The sequence below is a fragment of the Parasteatoda tepidariorum genome, chromosome 8 (genome assembly GCF_043381705.1).
Source record: "Parasteatoda tepidariorum isolate YZ-2023 chromosome 8, CAS_Ptep_4.0, whole genome shotgun sequence".
Lineage (NCBI taxonomy): Eukaryota > Metazoa > Arthropoda > Arachnida > Araneae > Theridiidae > Parasteatoda > Parasteatoda tepidariorum.
The window spans coordinates 84,939,193-84,961,356 of NC_092211.1; the positions used below are offsets into that span (position 1 = coordinate 84,939,193).

At 28.5% G+C, this 22,164-nt stretch overlaps 1 protein-coding gene across 1 annotated transcript; it reads left to right on the forward strand.

Annotated features, from left to right (window-relative positions):
- The first annotated feature begins 1,359 nt into the window (after positions 1-1,359).
- On the forward strand, positions 1,360-17,860 carry LOC107448087 (RNA-binding protein EWS-like). The gene is made up of 3 exons (XM_071184657.1): positions 1,360-1,466; positions 16,035-16,456; positions 17,246-17,860. The coding sequence occupies exons 1-2, from the start codon at positions 1,452-1,454 to the stop codon at positions 16,446-16,448; spliced, it is 429 nt and encodes a 142-aa protein (XP_071040758.1). The 5' UTR covers positions 1,360-1,451; the 3' UTR covers positions 16,449-16,456; positions 17,246-17,860.
- The last annotated feature ends 4,304 nt before the right edge of the window (positions 17,861-22,164 follow it).

A 22,164-nucleotide genomic window follows, 5' to 3' on the forward strand; every position in this document is an offset into this window, starting at 1 on the left:
CGAAATACTTTTTTAAATTCCAGTATCATCAGATTTTGAATTTTCTAGAATGACATTTTGATTTCTATATTTAAAAAGTTTTATAATATATATTAATAAATTTTTTTAATTTAATTTTTTATGTTTTTTAAATTTGTTTTATTAATTTTAACATCATTTATTGCTATAAATTTTCTCTTGTGCGTAACTTTTTTTATTATAATTGTCACGCATACATTTTTCCCTACTTGTACTACATGTGCATTAAATTTTGTACTTGTAGTATAAATTCTTTGTTTTTATTTATGTATCGTTTGTATTTATGTTCCAAAATACTAATTTCAAATTAATATAAGTTGCCACTAGCACTGGTTTTGTAGGTTTTTAGTGACCAAGGCAATTTTTTTTTGTAGAAAATTACGAAATTTAAATAAAATTTGTTTGTTTTGTTTGTTTGTTAATTAGAATATTTAAGGATATTCTTCCCAACCTTAAAGTTTGCAATATAGTACTTGATTTTTCGATTACTAAACCAAGCAAGCTATCACATTTGTTCTAGAGGACACCTGCATTACGCTTCTTCTTCTTTTTTCTTTTGAAAAAAATGAACCATCTTTTTAAAAAGACGCAAGAAACAAATGGGTTTTTAAGACATTTCTAAACCTATAAAATGAAGCCTCTGTACTCAAAAACCTTTTCCTTCAAAATGTTATGGGGAAGCCGTAATAATAGATAATAATTTTTGAAAATATAATTCAACCTCCTATTATTTAATTTGAAAAGTAGCTGATGAAAATATGATCGTACTTAATAATAAAAAATATTCCGATCACTAAACAAACATTTGTTAATGTGTCACATTTGTTCTAGAGGACACATGTGTTAAATTTTTTTTCTTTCTTTTTTTCTTTTCGAAAGGAACAAATGGGTTTTAATACATTTCTAAACCAGTAAAATTAAACCTCCATACTAAAAAACCTTTTGATTCAAATTGTTAAGCGAATGTTATTATGATAGATTTTAAGTTTTGAAAGTATAATTCAACCTGCTCTTATTTAATTTCAGAAATAATTGACGGTAATAATAATAAAAATAATGGTAAAAGTACTTAATAATAAAAAACTATTAAATTTTTATTGTTCAGTAAATAAGTAATCTCAAAAAAAGAAAGAAAGAAACTTCTAAATCTCGGATGTTGCATTATTACACTGAAGACCCTATATAATTTTGTCCATTTTATCTTTAATGACTGCTTTTATTTGAATTTCAAAACTCAAACACTGTTATAATTTAAAACTGCTTATTAAAAAATTGTCTGCTACAGAAGGGTGGAGACGTAGCGTACGACCTCACGTGACCGCGTGTGCTACTTCAGTTTGAAACAAACAGAGCATTCTATAAATTCAGTTCGTATTACCAGACACCGGTTTGTTACTCTTTACAATCACATCCCACGACACACAACCACCATAATGATCCGAATTCTGGTAAGGCACCAATTTTATTTTCGGTTTCTAATTATTTAAAAATATATTTATTGAATTTTAATATTTGTTGATGTATTTATTAGCAGAACTATTACAATATTAACATTTTATATATTTTTTCTAGAAATAAGTTTTTAATTTAATAAATATTTAAAATACTTTATAAGAATCCAACTTTAAAAACTTCTTTTTTTGAAGTCAATTCTACTGCTTTAGTTTTTGAATAAATTAATTGTTTTTATTATTAGATTTTAAGAATTTCGAAATTTTTATTAAAGTATACAAATATAGGTTTTTATGAAATTTTTAAAATTATTAAATTCATTGGTTTTTTTAAAATTTTAAAATTAGTTTATTAATTAATTATTAAGTCAATAAGAAATTTAAATTAAGTCCAGTTTAATAATGTAGTGAAAACTATAATATTTTTAATTTAAAATAAACTTCATAATTAAAATTATTCTTACCAAATTTATTTTTCCAATTTAGATGTTAATCTTTTTAAATTAAAAGCGAAATATTTATGTTTATTATAGCAACAAGAATTGTTTTAAAAAATTATTCTGTGGATCTTGTAATTGCAATATTATTATTAATCTTTATCTGTGGCATGAGATTTTAATTTAAGATATCTTAGATACTTTCGCCTCGCTGATTTCGAATCTGCAATCTGTTTCTCTCTACAGGTTACAATTTTTATGCAATTCAATAATATATTTAATCGAGGGACTACTGTTTCCACTTCCCTAGTACGTAGGGCGTACTAGGAAAAAGGCTATAATACATATCAATTCATGATGCGATACGTTAAGGTCATGTGTTTTTCATTTTCAGTGTCATTTTCAATGATGCAGACAAGTGTATATACATGTATTTAAACCTATATTCAAAGCCTGACTAAGGCAGGGGCAGTTACCCCGGGCCCACATCAGAGGAGGCCCCCAAATCGAATTAAAAGTTTATTTTAGGTTTCCTTCCTTACTGAACACTTTTTTAAACAAAATATCGGTACAGTGTAAAATCCGTCAGTTTTATGTTAGCTTCTTCATTAATCTATCGTATGAACACAAAAAATCCATATTTCGTAAATTCATGGCTTTCTAAATTTAACCAAATTTAACGGAATTTAACTAAATTTCTGTAATGACGATGGACGCATTTGACCAATGAAAAGCCTGTATATCGCAACACTTTTACAAATCGCAAAATACAATATGTATGCAAAAATACAGGCTTCTGGTTGGCTTAAGTGAGCCTGAATTCCGCCCTAATGTCAGCAAGGATATGAGTTTTTCGCAGCTAGATGACAAAGTTAACAATCAGAAAACTGCATTCGACATGATGGACATACAATTCTCAGAATGTCAGTAAAATGGACAAAACGATATTTTGTCGGACCATTAGAGAGGAAGCACTTAATAGCTATTTTAGGTTCTAGTCAATTTTCTTGTTATGTATGTATAATGAGGAGAAAAATTTAAATACCTCCATAAAGTTCAACTCTTCATTACAGAAGTAGTGAAGTCGAGGGGGATACCAAAGAAGTTTTTGCCCAGGGCCCCAATTAGGCTAAGTCGGACTCTGTCTTATACTTATTCTATATATAAACTTTATAGCTAAAAATAAAATTTTAAAAAAGAAATCTGTAAGAACAAAACTCATTTTAGACTTGAAATTCCCATATCCAAATACGTAAAATCAAGTATTTGTAGAAATGCAACAAATAATTTGTTATCCCGTCTAATTTATTTTAGGTATAATCGATTTAGGTATAATTGATTATTTTTGACATTTGTTAAGCTTCATATTTATATTTGCCAAATTAATATTTATTCGTTCCATATGAGTAAGTGGCAGTTTAGTATAACTTTTATTTTAACTTTTGAATAACTGAATAACTTTTATTTTAATGATCGTATTTTCACGTCCTATGATGCTAGTTGAATGTACAGATTGATTGTATTAGAGCCTTGCGCGAATATACTGAGCCAATTGAAATGACATACTCAATGGAATAAAATCGAACGTTACTATAAACTAAGACGACGACAAAAAAATTAAAAGAAAGAATGAGATAATAACTGGAGGAGGTGTCTCGAAGCAACACCTTCTAGAAGAGAGAAGGCCTCAGCACTGATCAATGAAGTATTCCAATCAGCAAACATAAACTGCTTACGTAAACTGAAAAAATAAGAAAGATGTCAAGACGTTCGGGCTTTTAAGCTGCGCAGTGGGGTTATACGAAAAATGTCATTACGTATGGACTACTAAAGAATCAAATTTCTTATTTATGGTAGCTCGTGCTGAGGCCTTCTCTCTTCTAGGCGATATTACATCGAAATAACTAACTCTAGGAGATATAGCTAAATAACTAACGAAATATGACAACAAAAAGTACTGAGTGCAAAATTAAAAACCGAAAAACTTAATAACTTTAGATTTAATGACCAGATTTTTATATACTGAGATGAAATCTTACTGATATGAGACCTTAACTTAAAAGATGCTAATTTATATTAACAAACAATATCTTAAGTTGAATGCAACATTCTAAACTTACATTCATTACAAACTGAAACATGAAAACTTACTTTCTCTAAATAAACACAAGATTTGATTTTTCACCCTCAAAATGTGAGTAAAATGTAATGTAAGTAAACGCAATGTGCAAAATGTGGTGTCACTAAAGCAAAAGCTTCTTAATGTTATTCTTACTATTGGCATGCAATATTCTAAAATACATTTCAGAATTTTGTTTGCCGAAAGTTTATTTAAAGCAATATTTATAATTTAAAAAAAAACATATAATATTAACCTTACTTAAGATCAGTTTAATGTCGCTGAATTGTTTATTGTACTATAAAAAGAAATATCAATGAAATTCTCATACCTTTAAAATACTTCAAAAAAATATTAACATATGATAACATACATCATAATAGACCTTAATTAAGATCTGTTTAATGTCACTGATTTGCTTATTGTACGAAAAAAAAATATTAATGAAATTTTCACACCTTTAAAGTACCTTAAACATTTTACGCTATTTGAATAAATACTTAAAAGCTAAATACTTTTTCGGGACTATTATGACTGATATAGAAAGTAAGTTAGATAAAGAATTTGGTTTAAACGGATCTATTTCGGAAATTGAATCACTGTTTGTGTGTAAAGTTATCTAAAATAAAGTTATCTCTTAGTAAGATTAATATTCGAAATAAATAAATAAAGTATATCTATGAATGAAATTTTAAAAAGATGATATCACTGATAATGATGGGTTTTTAAAAAACAAAGTCGTTCACTCATACGTGCATTTGAGCACGTCCACATAACGATAGACAATGGGGTGACATAGAATACAACTATTCCAGGAACTGTCATATTTTGTGACGTGAATATTATTCGTAGTACTGTCGAATCAAGCTAAAAAAAACGCCATACCCAAAAATTTAAAATTACAAGCTGGGGCTCATTGAGATTTGTTTATAAGGGTCATATAGGGTCCCACATGCTGGATTATGAAGGTTAAAAACATTAATACTGACGCATAAACACATGAGACAGCTGTAATTTTGATGACATCGATCGAATAATAAAACTAACCAGGCAATAAGACTAGCAGTTAAAAAGTTACAATAGTTTTACGTGCACGGAGTACAATTTTGTATTTGTACCCATTTACTTACGCACCTGACTTTGTTAATCAAATTAGTGAATTATTGAACGATTTTACACTGAATCTTATGAAATCAAACACGAGTCAGTATGATGAATAGTTAAGAAGATGCAAGGAATTTTATTCATAAAATTTACTATTTTGTACTTATTTTCGCTTTTGAGCCAGTCACAAATTGACATGTCTAAATTCGATGAGCAATGTCGATCAATATCTTACTATACGTGAAAATCTAAGGATGGTGTCGCAGTTTTTCATTGTTGTCAATACATTTTTATTGACTGGAAAATCAAATGGTAGGATCCAGTTTTCCCACAGTAATTTTCATGTTCGATTGGTTGTGATCAGTATAAAATTGATATAAGTCATAAAGTTATTGCTTTCGTATAAACATCTTTGTTTCCCTAATTTAAAGATTAAAGTTACCTGTACTATTATTATAACGCTTTTGATTTGTTTGATATCTAATTTAAAAGTTTAGGAGGATGGTTTTTATTATTATCATTATTGTTATTATTAGAACAGTGTAATTCTGCGCTACATTTTAAGATAAGTTATTTAAATCGGTGTCTGATCTTATTAACTGTTTTACAATTAGTATTTTTAATTTAAATTACACTAATATACAATTATGAATTACGATTAAAGAGATTCGTTAAATTATTTTGAACTTAATTTCAAACGTCAAAAGCTTTTTGCACAAACTGATGAATGTAAATATCCGTCAGTTTGGTAAATAAAAATATTAAATTACACTTGTGAACTCACCCAATTTGTTATAACACAATATATACTTTTAATTTTATTTCAAAAAATGATTACTCACAAAAATTATTTATGTTCACCAATGGATAGTAATCATAAGGAAAATATTTAGGAGGCACAAGTGTTCGTTTTAACATCATGTTCTCGGGGTTGGTGAGCGTATGTGAACAGCCCCCAAAAATTTTCTTTAAAGTTTTATTTATTTTTGATTATTACAAAAACATAGACATGCATGTGTGCTCAAATACGACTTATAAGCACTTGTCTTGTGGAAGAACAAAGATACATCCTCGGTTGCGGTGGAATTCGAATCACCACCCAAAAGGAGCATTTGGGAGATCGGCAAGCCATTTGGAGTGGACAGATGATCTTAGCTGGTCACCTGGCCCTCTTCCCACCCATCATTAATATTTTTTCAATAAGGTTAAATAGAACATTAGGAGTTGATAATTCCTCTTCTTTATTTAAATAAACTGGGCCCCTATCCCATTCATCATTAAATTACATACAGTAAGGTAAAATACATTGATTTGGCAAACATTACGGTAGCCATAAAGCCGAATTGCTTGTTGAACAATGAAGAAATTCAATATGACAAATTGACGTTTTTACATAACAATAGAAATACTGATTGTCAACTTAAATTAAAAATAAAGCATGATTTGATACGTAAAATATTGATTTTTGAAAAATGAAAGACATAATTGATGAGGAGTTGATAATTGATAGCTTAATTTTCACTAAATCACCTTTCTAAAACGATTTAACTGGTAGCTATGTATTTAAATTTTTAAATTTCTCTAGTCAAATAAACAACTTAAAAACATGACACTTAGAACTTAAAGTACAAAGTAACTTAAAGTAATTAAGTTACAAAGTAACTTAATTTTAAACAAAAATCAAAGAATTAATTTTTCTAACGAAAAATTCTACGTCCGAAAGAAAAAAGTTGTTAACATTGCCATTATCATTCGCATATTTTTAAAAATATACCAAATTTTATGAATACAACACCCACTGTTAATATGATCAAAGTTGTTACTTATTTTTGGTCCGCAGCATTGTATTACGAATTCAAAGAAAACATGAAAGCTTTTTAATCTGCGAGGAAATACAACGATTCGTTAAAACATCATTATCAATTACTGTGAAATTATGTCAAAACATTAGTATGTTGAAAGTTCAATGAAACATTTTTTTCCACCATTTTTTTCTTCATTCTTTCGACTTATTTTCCCCGGGGTTAAATAAGCCATTCTAACGATTCCGTACCTTTATTAGTTATTTCCTCAAAGATATGAATGGATTGAAAGTGCTCTTGGATTTAGGGCACTGATCATCAAATATGCATTAATGGCAGATTAATTTTCCGTAAAAAAATACTTTTTAAATGAAACTTCTATGAAGCAGGATAATGATTGAGAAGAAACGGTAAATAATGAAAAAAAAATTTTTTTAAACTATTTAAAAAGCCGAAAAGGATTTTATTTTTGTCAGAACTAAAACGAAATACATTGGGAGCATCATTTTTGGAAGATGTAAGGGGAATTTTCGGTTACAGATTATTTTCATAACAGATTTTCCCGAGAAAAAAAAACTTTTAAGCGAAATATTTTTAAAGCGGAATGTTGATTAAGAAGAAGAAACGATAAATAATAAAATGAAAATTTTTTAAATTACCTAAAAAGTAGAAAAGGGTTTTATTTTCGTCAGAACTGAAACGAAACACATTGGGAGCATCATTTTTAGAAGATGTAAGGGAAATTTTTGGTCACAGATTATTTTCCAGTGAGGAAAAACTTTTTTAAATGAAACTTCTATGAAGCAGGATGTTGACTAAGAAGGAGAATAAACAATAAAATGAATATTTTTTGAAAAAAAAAAGTCGAAAAGAATTTTATTTTTGACAAACCTAAAACGAAACACATTGGACGCATCACTTTTGGAAGATGCGAGATTTGATAAAACTTTATTAGTGAAAAAGTTTACTCATAAGCTTTTGTTTTCGATCTGACAAAATATAAAACTATTTTCTCTTTTTTAGTGTGTATTGAATGTTATAGAAAAATTCCTGAGAAAGAAAAAAAAACAATTTACAAAGAAAATATTTTATCATATAATTATATTTGTTTTTCAATTTTATTGTCCGTAATTTCTACCTACTTCATACATACCAACGTATAGAAGTTGTGGGAAAGACAATTATGAAAGGCTTAATTTAAAAATTTGCTAGCACTTAATAATTTAACGATGAGCTTAACAGATGTTACATATTTCTTAAAACTGTTTAGATAAAGTAGTGGTGAAATGAATTTATAAAGCATAATTTTTCCTACCATTTTATAAGTCTGAATAAAATCCGCTGGAGGGGAGGAAGAAGTATTTTTTATATTGTTAAATGTAGAAAGAATGAGCGTAAATATGGCATTACAATGTTAACGAATACAATCAGGGTTGTTACGGAATCATTTAAGAAGTGGTATAAAAACAGAGATGCTACGGATTCGACAATATATTTTAAAAAACGGTAGAGAACTATAGACTAAAGTTTGCAGATTTTCGCTTATATTTGCCAACTTTTTAACAGGCTCTACACGGCAGTGTTGCCAGGTACTGATAACCGTTCACCCCCAGATAGAGTTGTAAAATCCCCTAAAAATTTTAAAAGAACCCCAAAATTTTTAACTTAATGTATTAAAAATAGTACGAAAGTTAAATAATGTATAGAAAACGTTGATTTAATGCTTTTTAATATTCTATTATCAACAAATTAATCTTTTTTATATTTCAATCGTTACATTATCTTTAATTTCTACTAAAATATTTAAGATATTTTTTTCAATGCTTTTTAACTCGCACATTTTTTCATAAATATTTTATTATCAACGATATAATCTATTTAATATTTTTTTCTAACATTATGCTTAAATTTCTGATAAAATATCAGACATATTTTCGTCAATACTTTCTTATTTGTATATGTTTTAGCTGTTAAACATTTTTAACATAGAAGAAGTAGGTACAAAATTTTGACAACCATTAGAAAGTTCATGTGCAGCGTGCAAAATAGCTAGTTATAGACATTTTATTTCTCAATTTGTCTTTAATAATATTTAATATGGAGCAACATCTGTCCAGAGCTGCATTTGAAAACGGAATACTTAATAAAACTAAAACAAGAGTTGAGCTAAGTAATAACTTACTACATTCAACAAAGGGGTTAAGTTCTAGAATTAAATCTTAATCTTTTTGTTTTGGTTTAACATAATGATTTTCATATTACCATCTCACACATTCAGTTATAAAATTTGATATTAAAACGTAACCAAAATGAAAATAGTAAAATTCACAAATAACCCTAAAACAAATCCCTAAAAGCAAATTCCCCTAAAATACCCACTGAAGGTAAAAAATCCCCCTAGATTTAGGGGGAAAACCCCTAATCTGGCAACACTGCTACACGGCTTAATTGTTACACATGAGCCTCTTTGAATTATTTAGAAGTGGTGAGTAAATCCATTTAAAACCAATTTACTAAATCAAGGATCGTACATAATTTTAAATACTAGAATATTTGTTCGCTGTTCGGAGCAAGTTGGCATCTCCGTAAAAATTTATAAAATAACTAATATATATATATATATTAATATCTATAATCCTCAGCGGCCATGTCGTATGATTATGCGGCATGTAAAAGATCCCTGGAGTGCCTTATTGGCTCTTGGCATTTCCGGAAAAATTAAATTCTTAGCGCACTTTAGCATCCAAATAGAGTCTCGGTGCTGCCATCTAGTGTGGCAGAAACTAGACGTCTAAATTAACATGACCAACGGTATCTCACCCATTGTGGTGGTTCTGAAAGAGTGGATACAACCTCTGGTGAACGCACTAGGTCTGCTCATCGGCAAGACCGATTGCGCAGCTCATTGGAAATAATAAATAATAATATTAATATCTATATATATATTGTTCAGTGTTTAAAAGATTATTGTATTGCACCGCTCCCTATAGAGAAAAAATTTGTAAGTGAGAGTTTTTGCGTAACGAGTGAACCGTTCGCTGAAAATAAAGGTCCCGGTGCTATATATATACACGTTATACACGTTATATATACACGTTACATAAGTGCCAAAATTTTTCATGAAAGGGAGAGAAAAAGTCGGCGATTTGCTTAATGTTATTATTGTTTGAAAGTCTCCCACTTTTTAATAGCTTTTTTAAAAATTTTATAAGAAATTCTTGTTACACATTCTAAGATGAAATTCATATAAAATGATCATAACATCTGGAAAATTAACTAAGACTATAAGCTCGATTCTTATGAGAGATTCTCGGTCCTATAATATTTTATAATATTTTAATCCTTATAATAATCCTTATAATATTTTAATTCTTTCCTTTTCGGGCAAAAGCACAGTAAAATTGTTTTCACTTGATTCTTTTTATTTATATACTCAGCATTAGCTCGCTAATATCGTGTTATGAATAGTTGAATTATTTTGATTATTAAACTTTTTTATCGGATGCTAAAATTTTGTAAAGTGGTTTCGTGTCTAAATAACAATTGTCAAAACATGTAGAACATAGTCATTGTGAGCAATTTTTTTTTTAATAATTGTGTCAAAATTTAGTAATTTTTTCGTAGAATAAGAACAAACACGTTACCACTTTTTAATTTAAGATTTGTATTTATATTAATATCAATTTTATGCAATGCAATGCGGATATTTTCTTCACTTCTCATATTACGAAACTGGTTTTAGATATAATCTGGTTTAGATAATTATTGAGTAACGTCTTTCCTCAGCAGAAGTGAGACGGTTTCAGTTGGTTTTAGGGAAGAGTAAAATCTATTTTTTTTTCTTCAAATTATTTATCTACTTTTTCTACTGAAAGAAGCATTTTAATATAAATGCTATAATTTTAAAAAAAACTTAGAAGTTGCAGAAATATTATCTTTCTCGAAAAAATGCTAGAATGAAATGTTACCAGTTTTTTCTCTTTTTCGTTTTTATATATATGGGCTTTTAGCCGTATTCCAGAGATGCCAACTGCTCCGGACACGACAAAATAATTAAAAAAAAAACGGTAAATAACTACAAAGTAAATTTTGCAAATATTTGAATATTTCTGCTTGCTTTTTAAAAGGTACAGCATGACGTAAGAGCCACAAAGTGGTGAATTATACAACTCTACGAATTATTTAGAAATAGTGGTGGATAAAAATCGACTAAATTGAATTTATTACACCAAGAATTACAATTGATAAATTACCACTTTAAAATATATATCTGCTGTCCGGAGCAAGTTGGCATCTCTGGTATTCCTCAGGGGTCCATATTCAGATATGAACTGCCTAAGCAGAAGACTACCCAGTCATCAATTTTCCTTGTTTTACCTTTTAATTCCATGCCAATAGTCTCAGTTGCCAGTTAGCACATCTCAGATGAAGAAGTCGGGTACTTCAGCAAAACTCGTATCAAGTCCTCAGGGTTACTTCGGAAGAAAAAGATGGAAAAAGTGGTGACTAAAGAAATTAAAATATTATAAAAACAGATTAAAATTTGCAAATTGTAAAGCATATTTTTATCTGTTTACTATTGAGAGTGAATACAACGAAGTTTTCTGTTTTAAATATGAATAATTTGAAATGTAAGTCATAGATGTAGTTGCGATTAATAATTAAAGAGATAATAATTATTTAAAAATGAATCGAGCTTCTACCACTTTTTACATTTTTAGTCACCTGCGGCCTCCCTGTGTAAAGAAATGCAATGAAAATCCTCTCGCTTGTAAACGTGACTTAATAATTTTTAAAAACTAAACATTTAACTTTATAAAATATCTACTTCATATATAAATATTAATATACTCATTTTATGATCAGGTATCCTACTGGTGATTAAAAAAAGTGGCTCAATTCGCTTTTATTTATTTATTATTTCGTTAATTATTAAACCGCAACTACCACTATGACTTAAATTGCTCATATTTAAAGCATTCATTTCAATTAGTAAACTGGAAAAAGTATGCTGTAAGAAGTGCTAGTTTTAATTTGTTTAAAATAAATTTTGAGTTCTATTAGTCACCACTTTTAGAATTTTCAGCCGCCCCTGTTAACCCTACAAGAGAGTAAATTTTTAGATTACATAGATTACATCATAGCTAAAAAAAAGACATCAATATGTAAAAATTGATAATTTTGTGTTTAAAGTTGCAGCTTTTGGTTGTGTACACTATGCAAAAGAAAACGGACAATCCAGAATAAGTTATGATTTAATGATCAGATTTTCACGTAATTTTAAAGAATATAGTTTTACGTGTCAAAATGCATAATTAACAGTTCTTGAGACATTAAATTTTAAAGGAACGATTTTTTTAAAAATTCGGTTCCTCAGGAACTATTTTGCATTTTGCCATATAAAATTGTATTCTTTAAAGTGATGTTAAAAAAATAGTATTCTTACAATTCAAACTTCTCGACGAATATTAAATAAAATAATAAAAAATGATAAAAATTTACTAAAAGTTAGTTTTTGCATGGAATTATCTTTGGATAAACGAATTTTATAAATGTAAGATTTTTCAATTCGCTTAAAAAGTTCTTGAGTTATGGCGAAAACATAAAAGACAAAATTCACATTAAGGGGACCGCTCTCATGACCGAACTATTGCAACCATATTTCCCAGATTACTGCTATCCCCTATATTTTGAGGGTCAGAAATACGAATCGTTCGAAGAAAAAAAAAAGCTATATTTGTTCAACGTTTAAAAGTACCTTTTCGTGTCTGATTTCTTAACCTAAAATATCGTCTGCACAAATTAATTATCATATTTGAGGTCACTCCCTCAAACTCCTGAGATTGAGTCTTAGAACTTGCACTAAGTAGATTTATACTTGATCTGACTGCAATTTAACAAATTCATGTTTCACACTATATTCAAAAAGGTAAAGAAATATTAAAGTGCTATATGATTTTTTTTCTTAAAATTTGGCCTGGATTGGAAAGATGTTGACTTGTTTAGTGGGTCTTATATGTATTATTCACGTATCGTAGTATGGCCGGGATAGCCTGGTTTAGAGTGCCTGTATTAGGCACTCTAGCCTGGTTGATAGGGCGTTGCGCCCATGTCCAATAAAAATTAACAACTAATAATAGCAATACACATTTACAAAAGCTAATCACGTTAGTTATTTTAAACAATAGCTCATGGTTCCAGTGAAAATAATCATAAGGATTGAACTTCGTTGTTAATTTATTATGTCGAGTAAATAAGATACTTTCTTTAAAATAATTAACTTTAATGAGTTTATTTTTTAACAATTATCACTTAATATTAACAATAACCAATATCTGATCGACCATTACATGCATTAACCCTATCGCGCCGACTGTCACAAATAAGTGCTAGCATAAAACCGTATCAACCAGGGTAAAAAGATAAAACTGGTAATCAAAGTAATTCTTTAGCAGTTTATTTGTGGGCGGAGTTATAATTGTTTGATTTATTTAATTCACCATTACTTTGTTCAAAATAAAACTATTTAGTTATACCTTGAATTAACATTGATTATATATATGATTAAACTAACAATAATTAAAGTAAAAGTAAAGTAAGTCTGTCAAATTAGAAACGACTACATTTAAGTTACCGTTTTTTATTTAATTACAACTTGATTCTGATTTTGTACGAATGCTTTTCTGAATCAACCGTCTCCAAGGGGTAAATCAATAATCATAGAACTCATTAAGAGTTTTGCATTGATTTAAAAACAGTTAATTCTTTTATCTTCTCTTCCTCCTCCTTCAAGTGTCAAAAGTTGCTTGCAAAACTAGGAATTCAGAAGCTTTTGGTGAAATTTTTTAGCCTTGTTTTTAAATTTTACGATCACCTAAAACCATTTCAGCTTTATTAACGGGTCTTTTATTAATTAATACATGACTATACAACTTGAGCTTTTGCGCATTTTGTGTAACATTTCATTTTTACATATTTAGTGGTAGGGAAATTTATGCTTCCTATTTAGTTCGTCGATTTCTAAAGTTTTAACTACCACTAACTATAAATAAACTAATATTTATATGAGTGCATGATAATTATACGCTGTTATATTTGAACTCTCAACAAAATAAAAAGATATTTCTACTTAATCTTGTAAATTAATTTTCATTTTGTTGCCGCTGGAGAAAATTACCCTAGGAATTTCAGCTTGCAGGTATGTAAAAATGCATTTAAATTATTTAAATGTTGTGGTGAAAAAAATAATCTTGAACAGAATTACCACGGATCTTAGACCGCATTAGTGGTATCGAATTTTTGAGAATGCTAATAATAATTTCATTAAGATAATGTTAGGTGTAGTTTTTTTTTAAAAAATATATACTTTTAAAATATGTTAGTGGCTTAAAATGTATTTAACTGTGTAGTTTTAATCCTTTTTATTACCACTGTCTAAGATGTTTAAGGCCCGTTGGGTCCATGTTTAAATCAGGAGACATTAATTTTTTAAAAAAAAAGAAAAACATTTCAAACGTTAAAGAAATATCTTCGTCACAAAAAATTTAATAGTTTGTTGCCACCAGTTGGGAAAACTTCAATTAAATATCTTCAAACATCAAAATACAGTTTTGGAGGATATACTGAACATTTCTTTCAGAACAAAGCGATGCAAATAGAACATTCAAAGTAAACGAAAAAAATGGTACTATAAGCAATAAAAAGAAGGAAAAAAACAGCATTTTTGCACAACAGTACTTTAAGTATATCTCGGTAATATCAGTCCTAGCGATCATTGATTCAAACACTCACTACGCCCTAAATTATAGAACAATATTAAACCCGAAACTAAAAAAATAGATATACTTAATACTAACTTCAATTTCATATCGCACCAAGGTTATAACTTTTTACTTCATTTAGATAAAAATATATTTTCTCTTTTTCACCCTAAAAACCATTAGTTTTAGGAAACCAATATGGCGAAATCTAAAAGTCTGAATTATCCAGTACTTTTGGGGGATAGCTGCTCAAGGATTTTAAATTCTTTTCATATGGTAATTTAATCACGAGAAACAGATTTTGAATTAAAAACCAGGTATTTAAGTGTTGTGGGAGGAAGGTAAAATAAGAATCTAAAGATGGAATTGTTTTAAAACAGGAATGGCACGATTTCGAAAGGGGGCAAAAAGGAACTCACAATTCATTATCGTTAGAAACATGACCTCGTATCGAATTAGAGTTTCTAAGTTAAAGGTCATGCTATCGTATGCATTTAACCTTCATTGTCTTTCATAATAATACTTCATCTTTGTTTTTAACTAGTTAATGCTTTTAAATTTATTATGGGGTGTGACTGGGGGAGGAAATGACATTGCTTCTAATTTATTTATAAAAATGAATTTTTTTTTCAAATATGACGTAGTTATAGCTTCTCACTCAAAATGTTTTTTTTCCCCGTAATATTTTATGCTTAAGATAGCAGCAAAATGCAAGTTTTTTCCAATTAATTCTTAGATTTATCAATTTAATCTAAAATTGGTTTTGTCTATTGCTATATCCAGCGGTCAGAAAAACTACATTTTCTTTGCAATTATAACTACTTTATTAGAATTTCAGCTAACTACAACTACTTTGTTTTAAATGTAGCGATTAGAAGCTACTTTTGAAATATAGTTAGTACTTCACTACTTTTAGATGACATAAATTATTGGAGAGCATAATTCACACCTATGTTCAAAGTGGTTTTGAGTAAAAAAATTAGTTTTGTTAAGCTTGAGAAGTTGTTAAGAAATGTTAATTCATCTTTATAGAAGATAGTTTGTTATTCTGATGCACTTTTTACGAATTTATTCTTTTAACCTTCAAATTCTATACTCTTCTTGACAGTGAATATTTAATTTGAGAATGATAAGAAATTATCATATATTTGGAATTTAAGTGATGCTTTTTTTCAACAAATCAAATTATGGTGAAATATCCAGCCATCGACACATGAAAATTAATGAAGTTGGTCACAAGTATACTTTCTACTATCTTATAATGCATCAACACACTGAAGAATGCTTTTAAATTTACTTGTATAATGTGTTGCTCATATAATATTTTTTATTTCATTATCCAGGTTTTGCTCACACTTGCCTCCGTTTGTGTGTCTTATGATCTATCTCTGCATCTTGCCGAGAAGTTAGCAGTTCCGCATTACAGTCGCCATGGATACGATTATCCGCAAATAAATTTTGGAAGACCACAAGGCAATGCTGCTCCAGCCGTCAGCCAATCTTTACCAGCCAGACCATCATCTCTTAGTGGGCCATCCTCTTTCAGTCAACCATCTTCCGTAAACCGGCCATCTTCTTTTAGCCAGTCTGGTGACTTCGGTCAACCATCTTCCGTAAACAGGCCATCTTCTTTCAGCCAGTCTGGTGACTTTGGTCAACCATCTACTTTCAGAAGACCCTCAGGTGGTCAAACCAGGTTCTTCAACATGTACGCCCCCAATTTGGCAAGTGAGCTGAGGTCACGGTTCAGAAGATAGTGATAAGAGTTAGTATTTTATACGTGATTTTTGTGTAATTTCAGAGCATTTTTGGATATTTTCAAGCAGTATAAGAAAAAATACATTAAATGAAAAAGATACAGTACATAATAAAATGACTCCCAAATGAGTGAAAAATAGCTTTACCAAATTTTTAAATGCTTTTTGTAAAATCGAATGTTTTGTTACCTCACTTTAACTCCATCGTATTTATTTAAAACAGAGTGGCATTTATAATGCCAATTTGTTATGATTGCAAACGTAATGACTTAGCTCTAAATTAATTTTTAAAACTTACTTTTAATGTGGGAATGTGTAGGCATAAATTTTTCATTAATATGTTGTTATCAGATTGATTGAATAACAAATTCACGTGACCTCTAACGATGGTAAATGCATATTTCATTTCTTAGCATATTTTCAGACTCTGTCCCATTATCTACTTTGGCATATTTCATAGATTTATCAAGTATGTTTTTTTGCCGAAACTGAGATAATTGCAACAAAACGTTTACTCTAATTCCTATCTCTTTCACAACCCTTTAATGCCTTAAGTTACTATTCTCTCAATATTTTATTTGTTTTATTGTTAATCTGGAAATTATTAAAAATAAATTCTGCTTTATTTTTTTCTTTACGTTAGACAATTTGAAACGCAAACCAAAATATGCATCACAATTATCTAATATTCCAAAAATTTTTTTACAGAAATTGTTCTATTTAAGTTTTTTTTTTTTACATAAGTGCTTTTCCGACAAATAAGTTTTTTTAATAAAACAATTGTCTTCTTTTTGCAGAGGAAAGGGAATTCATTACATTCAAGATTCTGAAGCTTTGCTGAATAAATTGAAATACTGTAACCCATTATATTGTATATAAATCAGTATTTTTATTACTAAATTTATTTATTATGCAAATTTATGTAAAATGTGATTAATGAATTACCTAATCAGTCATTCTAATGACGAAAAAGATTAATTAATATTGAATTTTAATTAAATGAAAGATTTCGAATGAAATCTAAAAAAATATTTTATTTTCATGCACCCTTTAAAGGAAAATTTTTTTCTCACTTTCTGTGTTTATTATTTTTATTTGTTTCAAAGTCTTGGATCGTTCCAGATGTAATTTATTGTTATTTATAATCTCGTGCAATTTTTGCATTGGCATGTTACAGATTAAGTCGAAAAACAACGATTTTAAATCTCAAATAAGAGTGCTAAAATTAGAAGATAATCATTTTAATGCAGTTACAGGCACCATCGTTAGTGCTACAATCAGCGTACTGAAAAATAAATTATTTTATTTGTGCTTACAAAACTTTGTTTTTCGACTTAAAATTGCTGCACAAAGAGAATTTTTCTCTCTGTATGTTATACATTGTTTTTAATAAATTTAAAAATAATCTGTTTCGATTGTGATTATTTCAGCGTTCTTACGGTTCTTAAATAGCATATTGTACACAATACATTTTATAGTATACAAGAATCCTTTGTACAAAACAGGATTATGGACACGTTGATACTTTTTTTCATTTATGTACCAGTCATTGAAAACTTTATGATGCACGAGCATGGCGATTTATGAAATATGTTTTATATAACCAATGAAAAGTGCCGTGTAAGTGCCATTTTAAGTTTAAAAAAAGAAAACGAAATGTTAGTTGTTATGAAATATGTTTTATATATCCGATGAAAAGTGCTATATAATTAGACATTTTAGGTTAAAAATACGAAATGTTAGTTGTTATTACGATATATGTAAATTAATATAACATGTGTTATTATGTGTTAAGAAAATTTATTTACATATTTTAATTTGCTAAAAAAGGTTAATTATGAAATGTATTCGAGATCGCAACACTCGAGTATGCCTTCTGGGGAGAAGATCGAAACATAGATGGCGCAAACATCGCCATTTATAAAATAGATTTTGATTCAAATGAAACGTACTATATAGCCATTCTTTAAAAAGTTTTTTTTTCACCCAGAACGGAATCCCATGACACATTTTTACAATTTTCTTTTCTTGTACTTTTTGAGAGTTCAATAACAACTGAACAGACTATTAGCGAGTTTTCTTTTTTATGATTATTATTTAATACCATTTTAAAAAAATTGACGTTATATTTTTTCGAACGAAAGCAATGTGTAGAAGTAATTAATTACTTTAAATTTTTTAAAAATTTGGTACATATATGCTTAATACAGATTGTAGGTGACAGTGTAACAACAGCGATTATAGTATGTATAGTATATAATATTTTATACTACAGGTTTTATTTAATACCATTTTCATATGAAATAATGTTCGTCATATTTTCCTAAGATAACATTTAAAATAAAATCATTTAATTTTGCGCAAAAGACGTAAAATTGAGATCATAGGTGGCATTAGTATTGGTATTTATAAAACAGTGGTCTCCTACGAAAACCAGAGGCTTTGGCTGAAGCACTTTGGCTGTTAGGAAGTGCCTTTTTATTTATTTTTTTTAGTCATTTTACTTCTGCTTTGTCAATTATCAATGTTACGAATCAACTATGGTAACGTTCTTTTTTTTCTCCATTTTTAACAATTATTCTTTCTCTAACATTACCGAATAAATTCCTTTTGCTCCAAATAAACTTCATCAATGTGAAACAAACTCTGTATTTTAAATACAAGATCTTAGAACGAGTAGAAATACCTATGACCATCTTCTTATTGTACTATTCATGTGGATTTGTAGCACAGAAAGTAATTAAAAATGTTGACACAAAGCAATAAAAATAATGATAGTGATTTTTCTTTAAAAAAAATGTTCTTTAACAATTAAAGATTGCATGATTATTCATTTCCTTTTTCCAGGATATTTTATTTTTATAAATATAACATAAATTTTTCAAACCTTTAAAAAAACAGGAAAAATATTGAGGTTGCAAGCTATCATAAATAAAATATCCTGGAAAGTAAAATATCCTGGAAAATAAAATATCCTAAAAGAAAATCTAATTCTACTAGCTCATTGTAGAGAATGCAAAAATTCGAGCGATTTAATAACCTAGCATAATATATATTCAATTTAAAATAAAAAAAACATTATTAACTATTATTAAAAATAACAAACTATCATATTTCTTATGAGTGAAAATGTTGGTAATTCCGGACCACTTTCGAGTTAATGAATTTACAAACGGCTTCCACTTTCATTGTTAATAACGATTAGATATTATTAAAAAATTTCTATGCACGTAATATCTTGAAAACACAGTCTATTATTAATAAAACTTTATAAAGACGCAATTTTTCTTCTTATTATTACAGTTTTGTGAAATGTAAAAGCAATGGGAGTGAGCTTTTTATAAATATTTAAAAGTGATAATGAGTAATATAACAGAACACGACTCTTTGTTGTTTGTAAATTGACTGCTTAAAAACCCACAATACATTTAAATGCTGAACCACATGAAGCTTTAATATTATTGATGGGTATTCATATTAACTCGAGAAGAATTCTAAGAAAATAATCCAATCACTCATACAATAAAATGAAATTCTCATATATTGTATATGAATATAGACTAAAGTAAAACAATTACTGCTTGTCTGCCAATCTGGCTGAATTACGTTGAGGGTTTAAACTATTGTAATAGACAGCAATCCAAGTGCAAATAATAGTCCGTTAAAAGGTTATCGGTCATCATTCTATTATTGAACTTCAGATAATGTATTTTAATACTGCAAGTAAGAGTCCAGTTAAAATTAAATTCTTTTAAAAAACAGTAAGCTATAGAATGCTTTTCTTTAAAACCGATTACACTCTAATTGAACTGTCATAGAACAAATACACACCGATTTCACTGTTTTCCGTTCCATTTTTAATTAATTATTAGTTATAATTAATTTTCTTTCGTTTGCGTTATATATATATATATANATTTTTGTGTATTATATACACACGTTGTCTCTCAAAGTATGTATCACTTTTTCTCTTTATTTGTCTTCAGAATTCTGGATACTTCGTACGTAAAATAATCTCATACAGTCCTATTTTGAGAATTTTTAATATTTCACAATTTGAATTTCAGAGTAGGATTGAGATATTCAGATAATGTATAAGCTTAATGTGTTACGTTTATTGAAACAAATATTCTTGTAGGGGCCATTAAAAAGGCATTTTAGTATAATGAAATTTTCATGAGAAGAAAAAGATTTATATCATATATTTTAATATGCAATAATTATAATGATGAAATTAACAAAAATATTAAAATAAAAGTAATTGGAATGTTTCATTTTTAACTTTGGAAATGAAATTAATTAATATTTTGAAAATAGTTGTTCTAGTTTAAAATAAACTCGCCGCATACATACAGTGAAAAAATACTTCAGTCAATACAAGTCTTATTTCAAATGCGTTGAGACTACTTACTACTGTATTAGATGCAGTTTTAAAGCTTTGCACTATAATTTTTGTATTAAAAATTTCTCTTTATTTCAGATGGGTTAAAAATTTCTCAAAAGTAAAATAAATTCCAAACTAAGCAAAAGAAAGACACAATTTAATTATGATAAAAAGTATTAAGAACAATGCTAAAGTTTCACCAATATCTTTTAATCGAATAATAATTTACACAAAACTCGTAAATTTGTAAAAAATCGAAACCATCTTTCAAAATCGAAACTAAACTTTTTTCCCCTAAATTTCATTGTTATTAAACTAAAATTCAATAACGGTGATGCTTTTGCATCAACTTTTTTTCTAACCAAACTAGCTCCTAACCGTAATGAAATGAACAAATTAGTTATAAATATTTGATGAAATATATACATTAATGAAGTAATTACATTATTCGCGATCGCAACACTCGAATACGCCATCTGGGGAGGGACCGGTTTCATGCCTTTAGCCCTTCTCCCTTCCCTCCTCTTTTCAGTTGTATAGGAATGTACTACGATAATTTCCCTTTTCTTAATATTTTTCCTTTTTATTCAATAAAAATATTTTTCAAAATTTCTATGATACTTTTCTTTAGAACTATGTTTAAAGTAGTTTTCAGTTCCATATAGTTTTTCCAGTTAAAAGATTTTAATCTATGTGAAAATCAAGAGAGAAACTAACGTACTTCCTTCCTCTATGACTTTCCACACGCTAATGGGGAAAGCATGTGAAGTGTTGCCATAGGATAAGAGTTCTGCTCTACGCCACCTGCAGCCCATTTCGATCGCCAATTAAAGTAATTACTTTTATGTTTAATGGGAAATGCCATTTTAAGGATTAAGTTCAAAACATGTTTAGAACACTGAGAGGGAGGGCATGATGAACAACGTCATGATCTATGGGGGGGGGGCACTGAACGTAAACAATAACAAGCTTTTTAAAACTGGCAGAAACTTAGAAAATTTCCGGTGTATACCTCCGCTTATCTAATGCTTACGAGACGAGGCGTAAACAGGCTTATTATTTAAGGAGTCTTATTAATGTGATTTATGTTCAAATTTGCGCATAATTTTATCATTCATAAAAGTTTCCTGTAATTTACGAATTTCAACTGGTTATAAGACTAAAATAAATTTCGGAAAATTAATATCACAACATAAATAAAGTGTAAGGTTTTCCATGTTTTGAGTGTTATCCCTTATTTGGCCATATTTGTGTAAAATATCACCGTTAGTTATTTTTCGGGTTGCATTTTTCATAACAACATAAGAATTTAGAGTCTTCCAAATTCTTAGG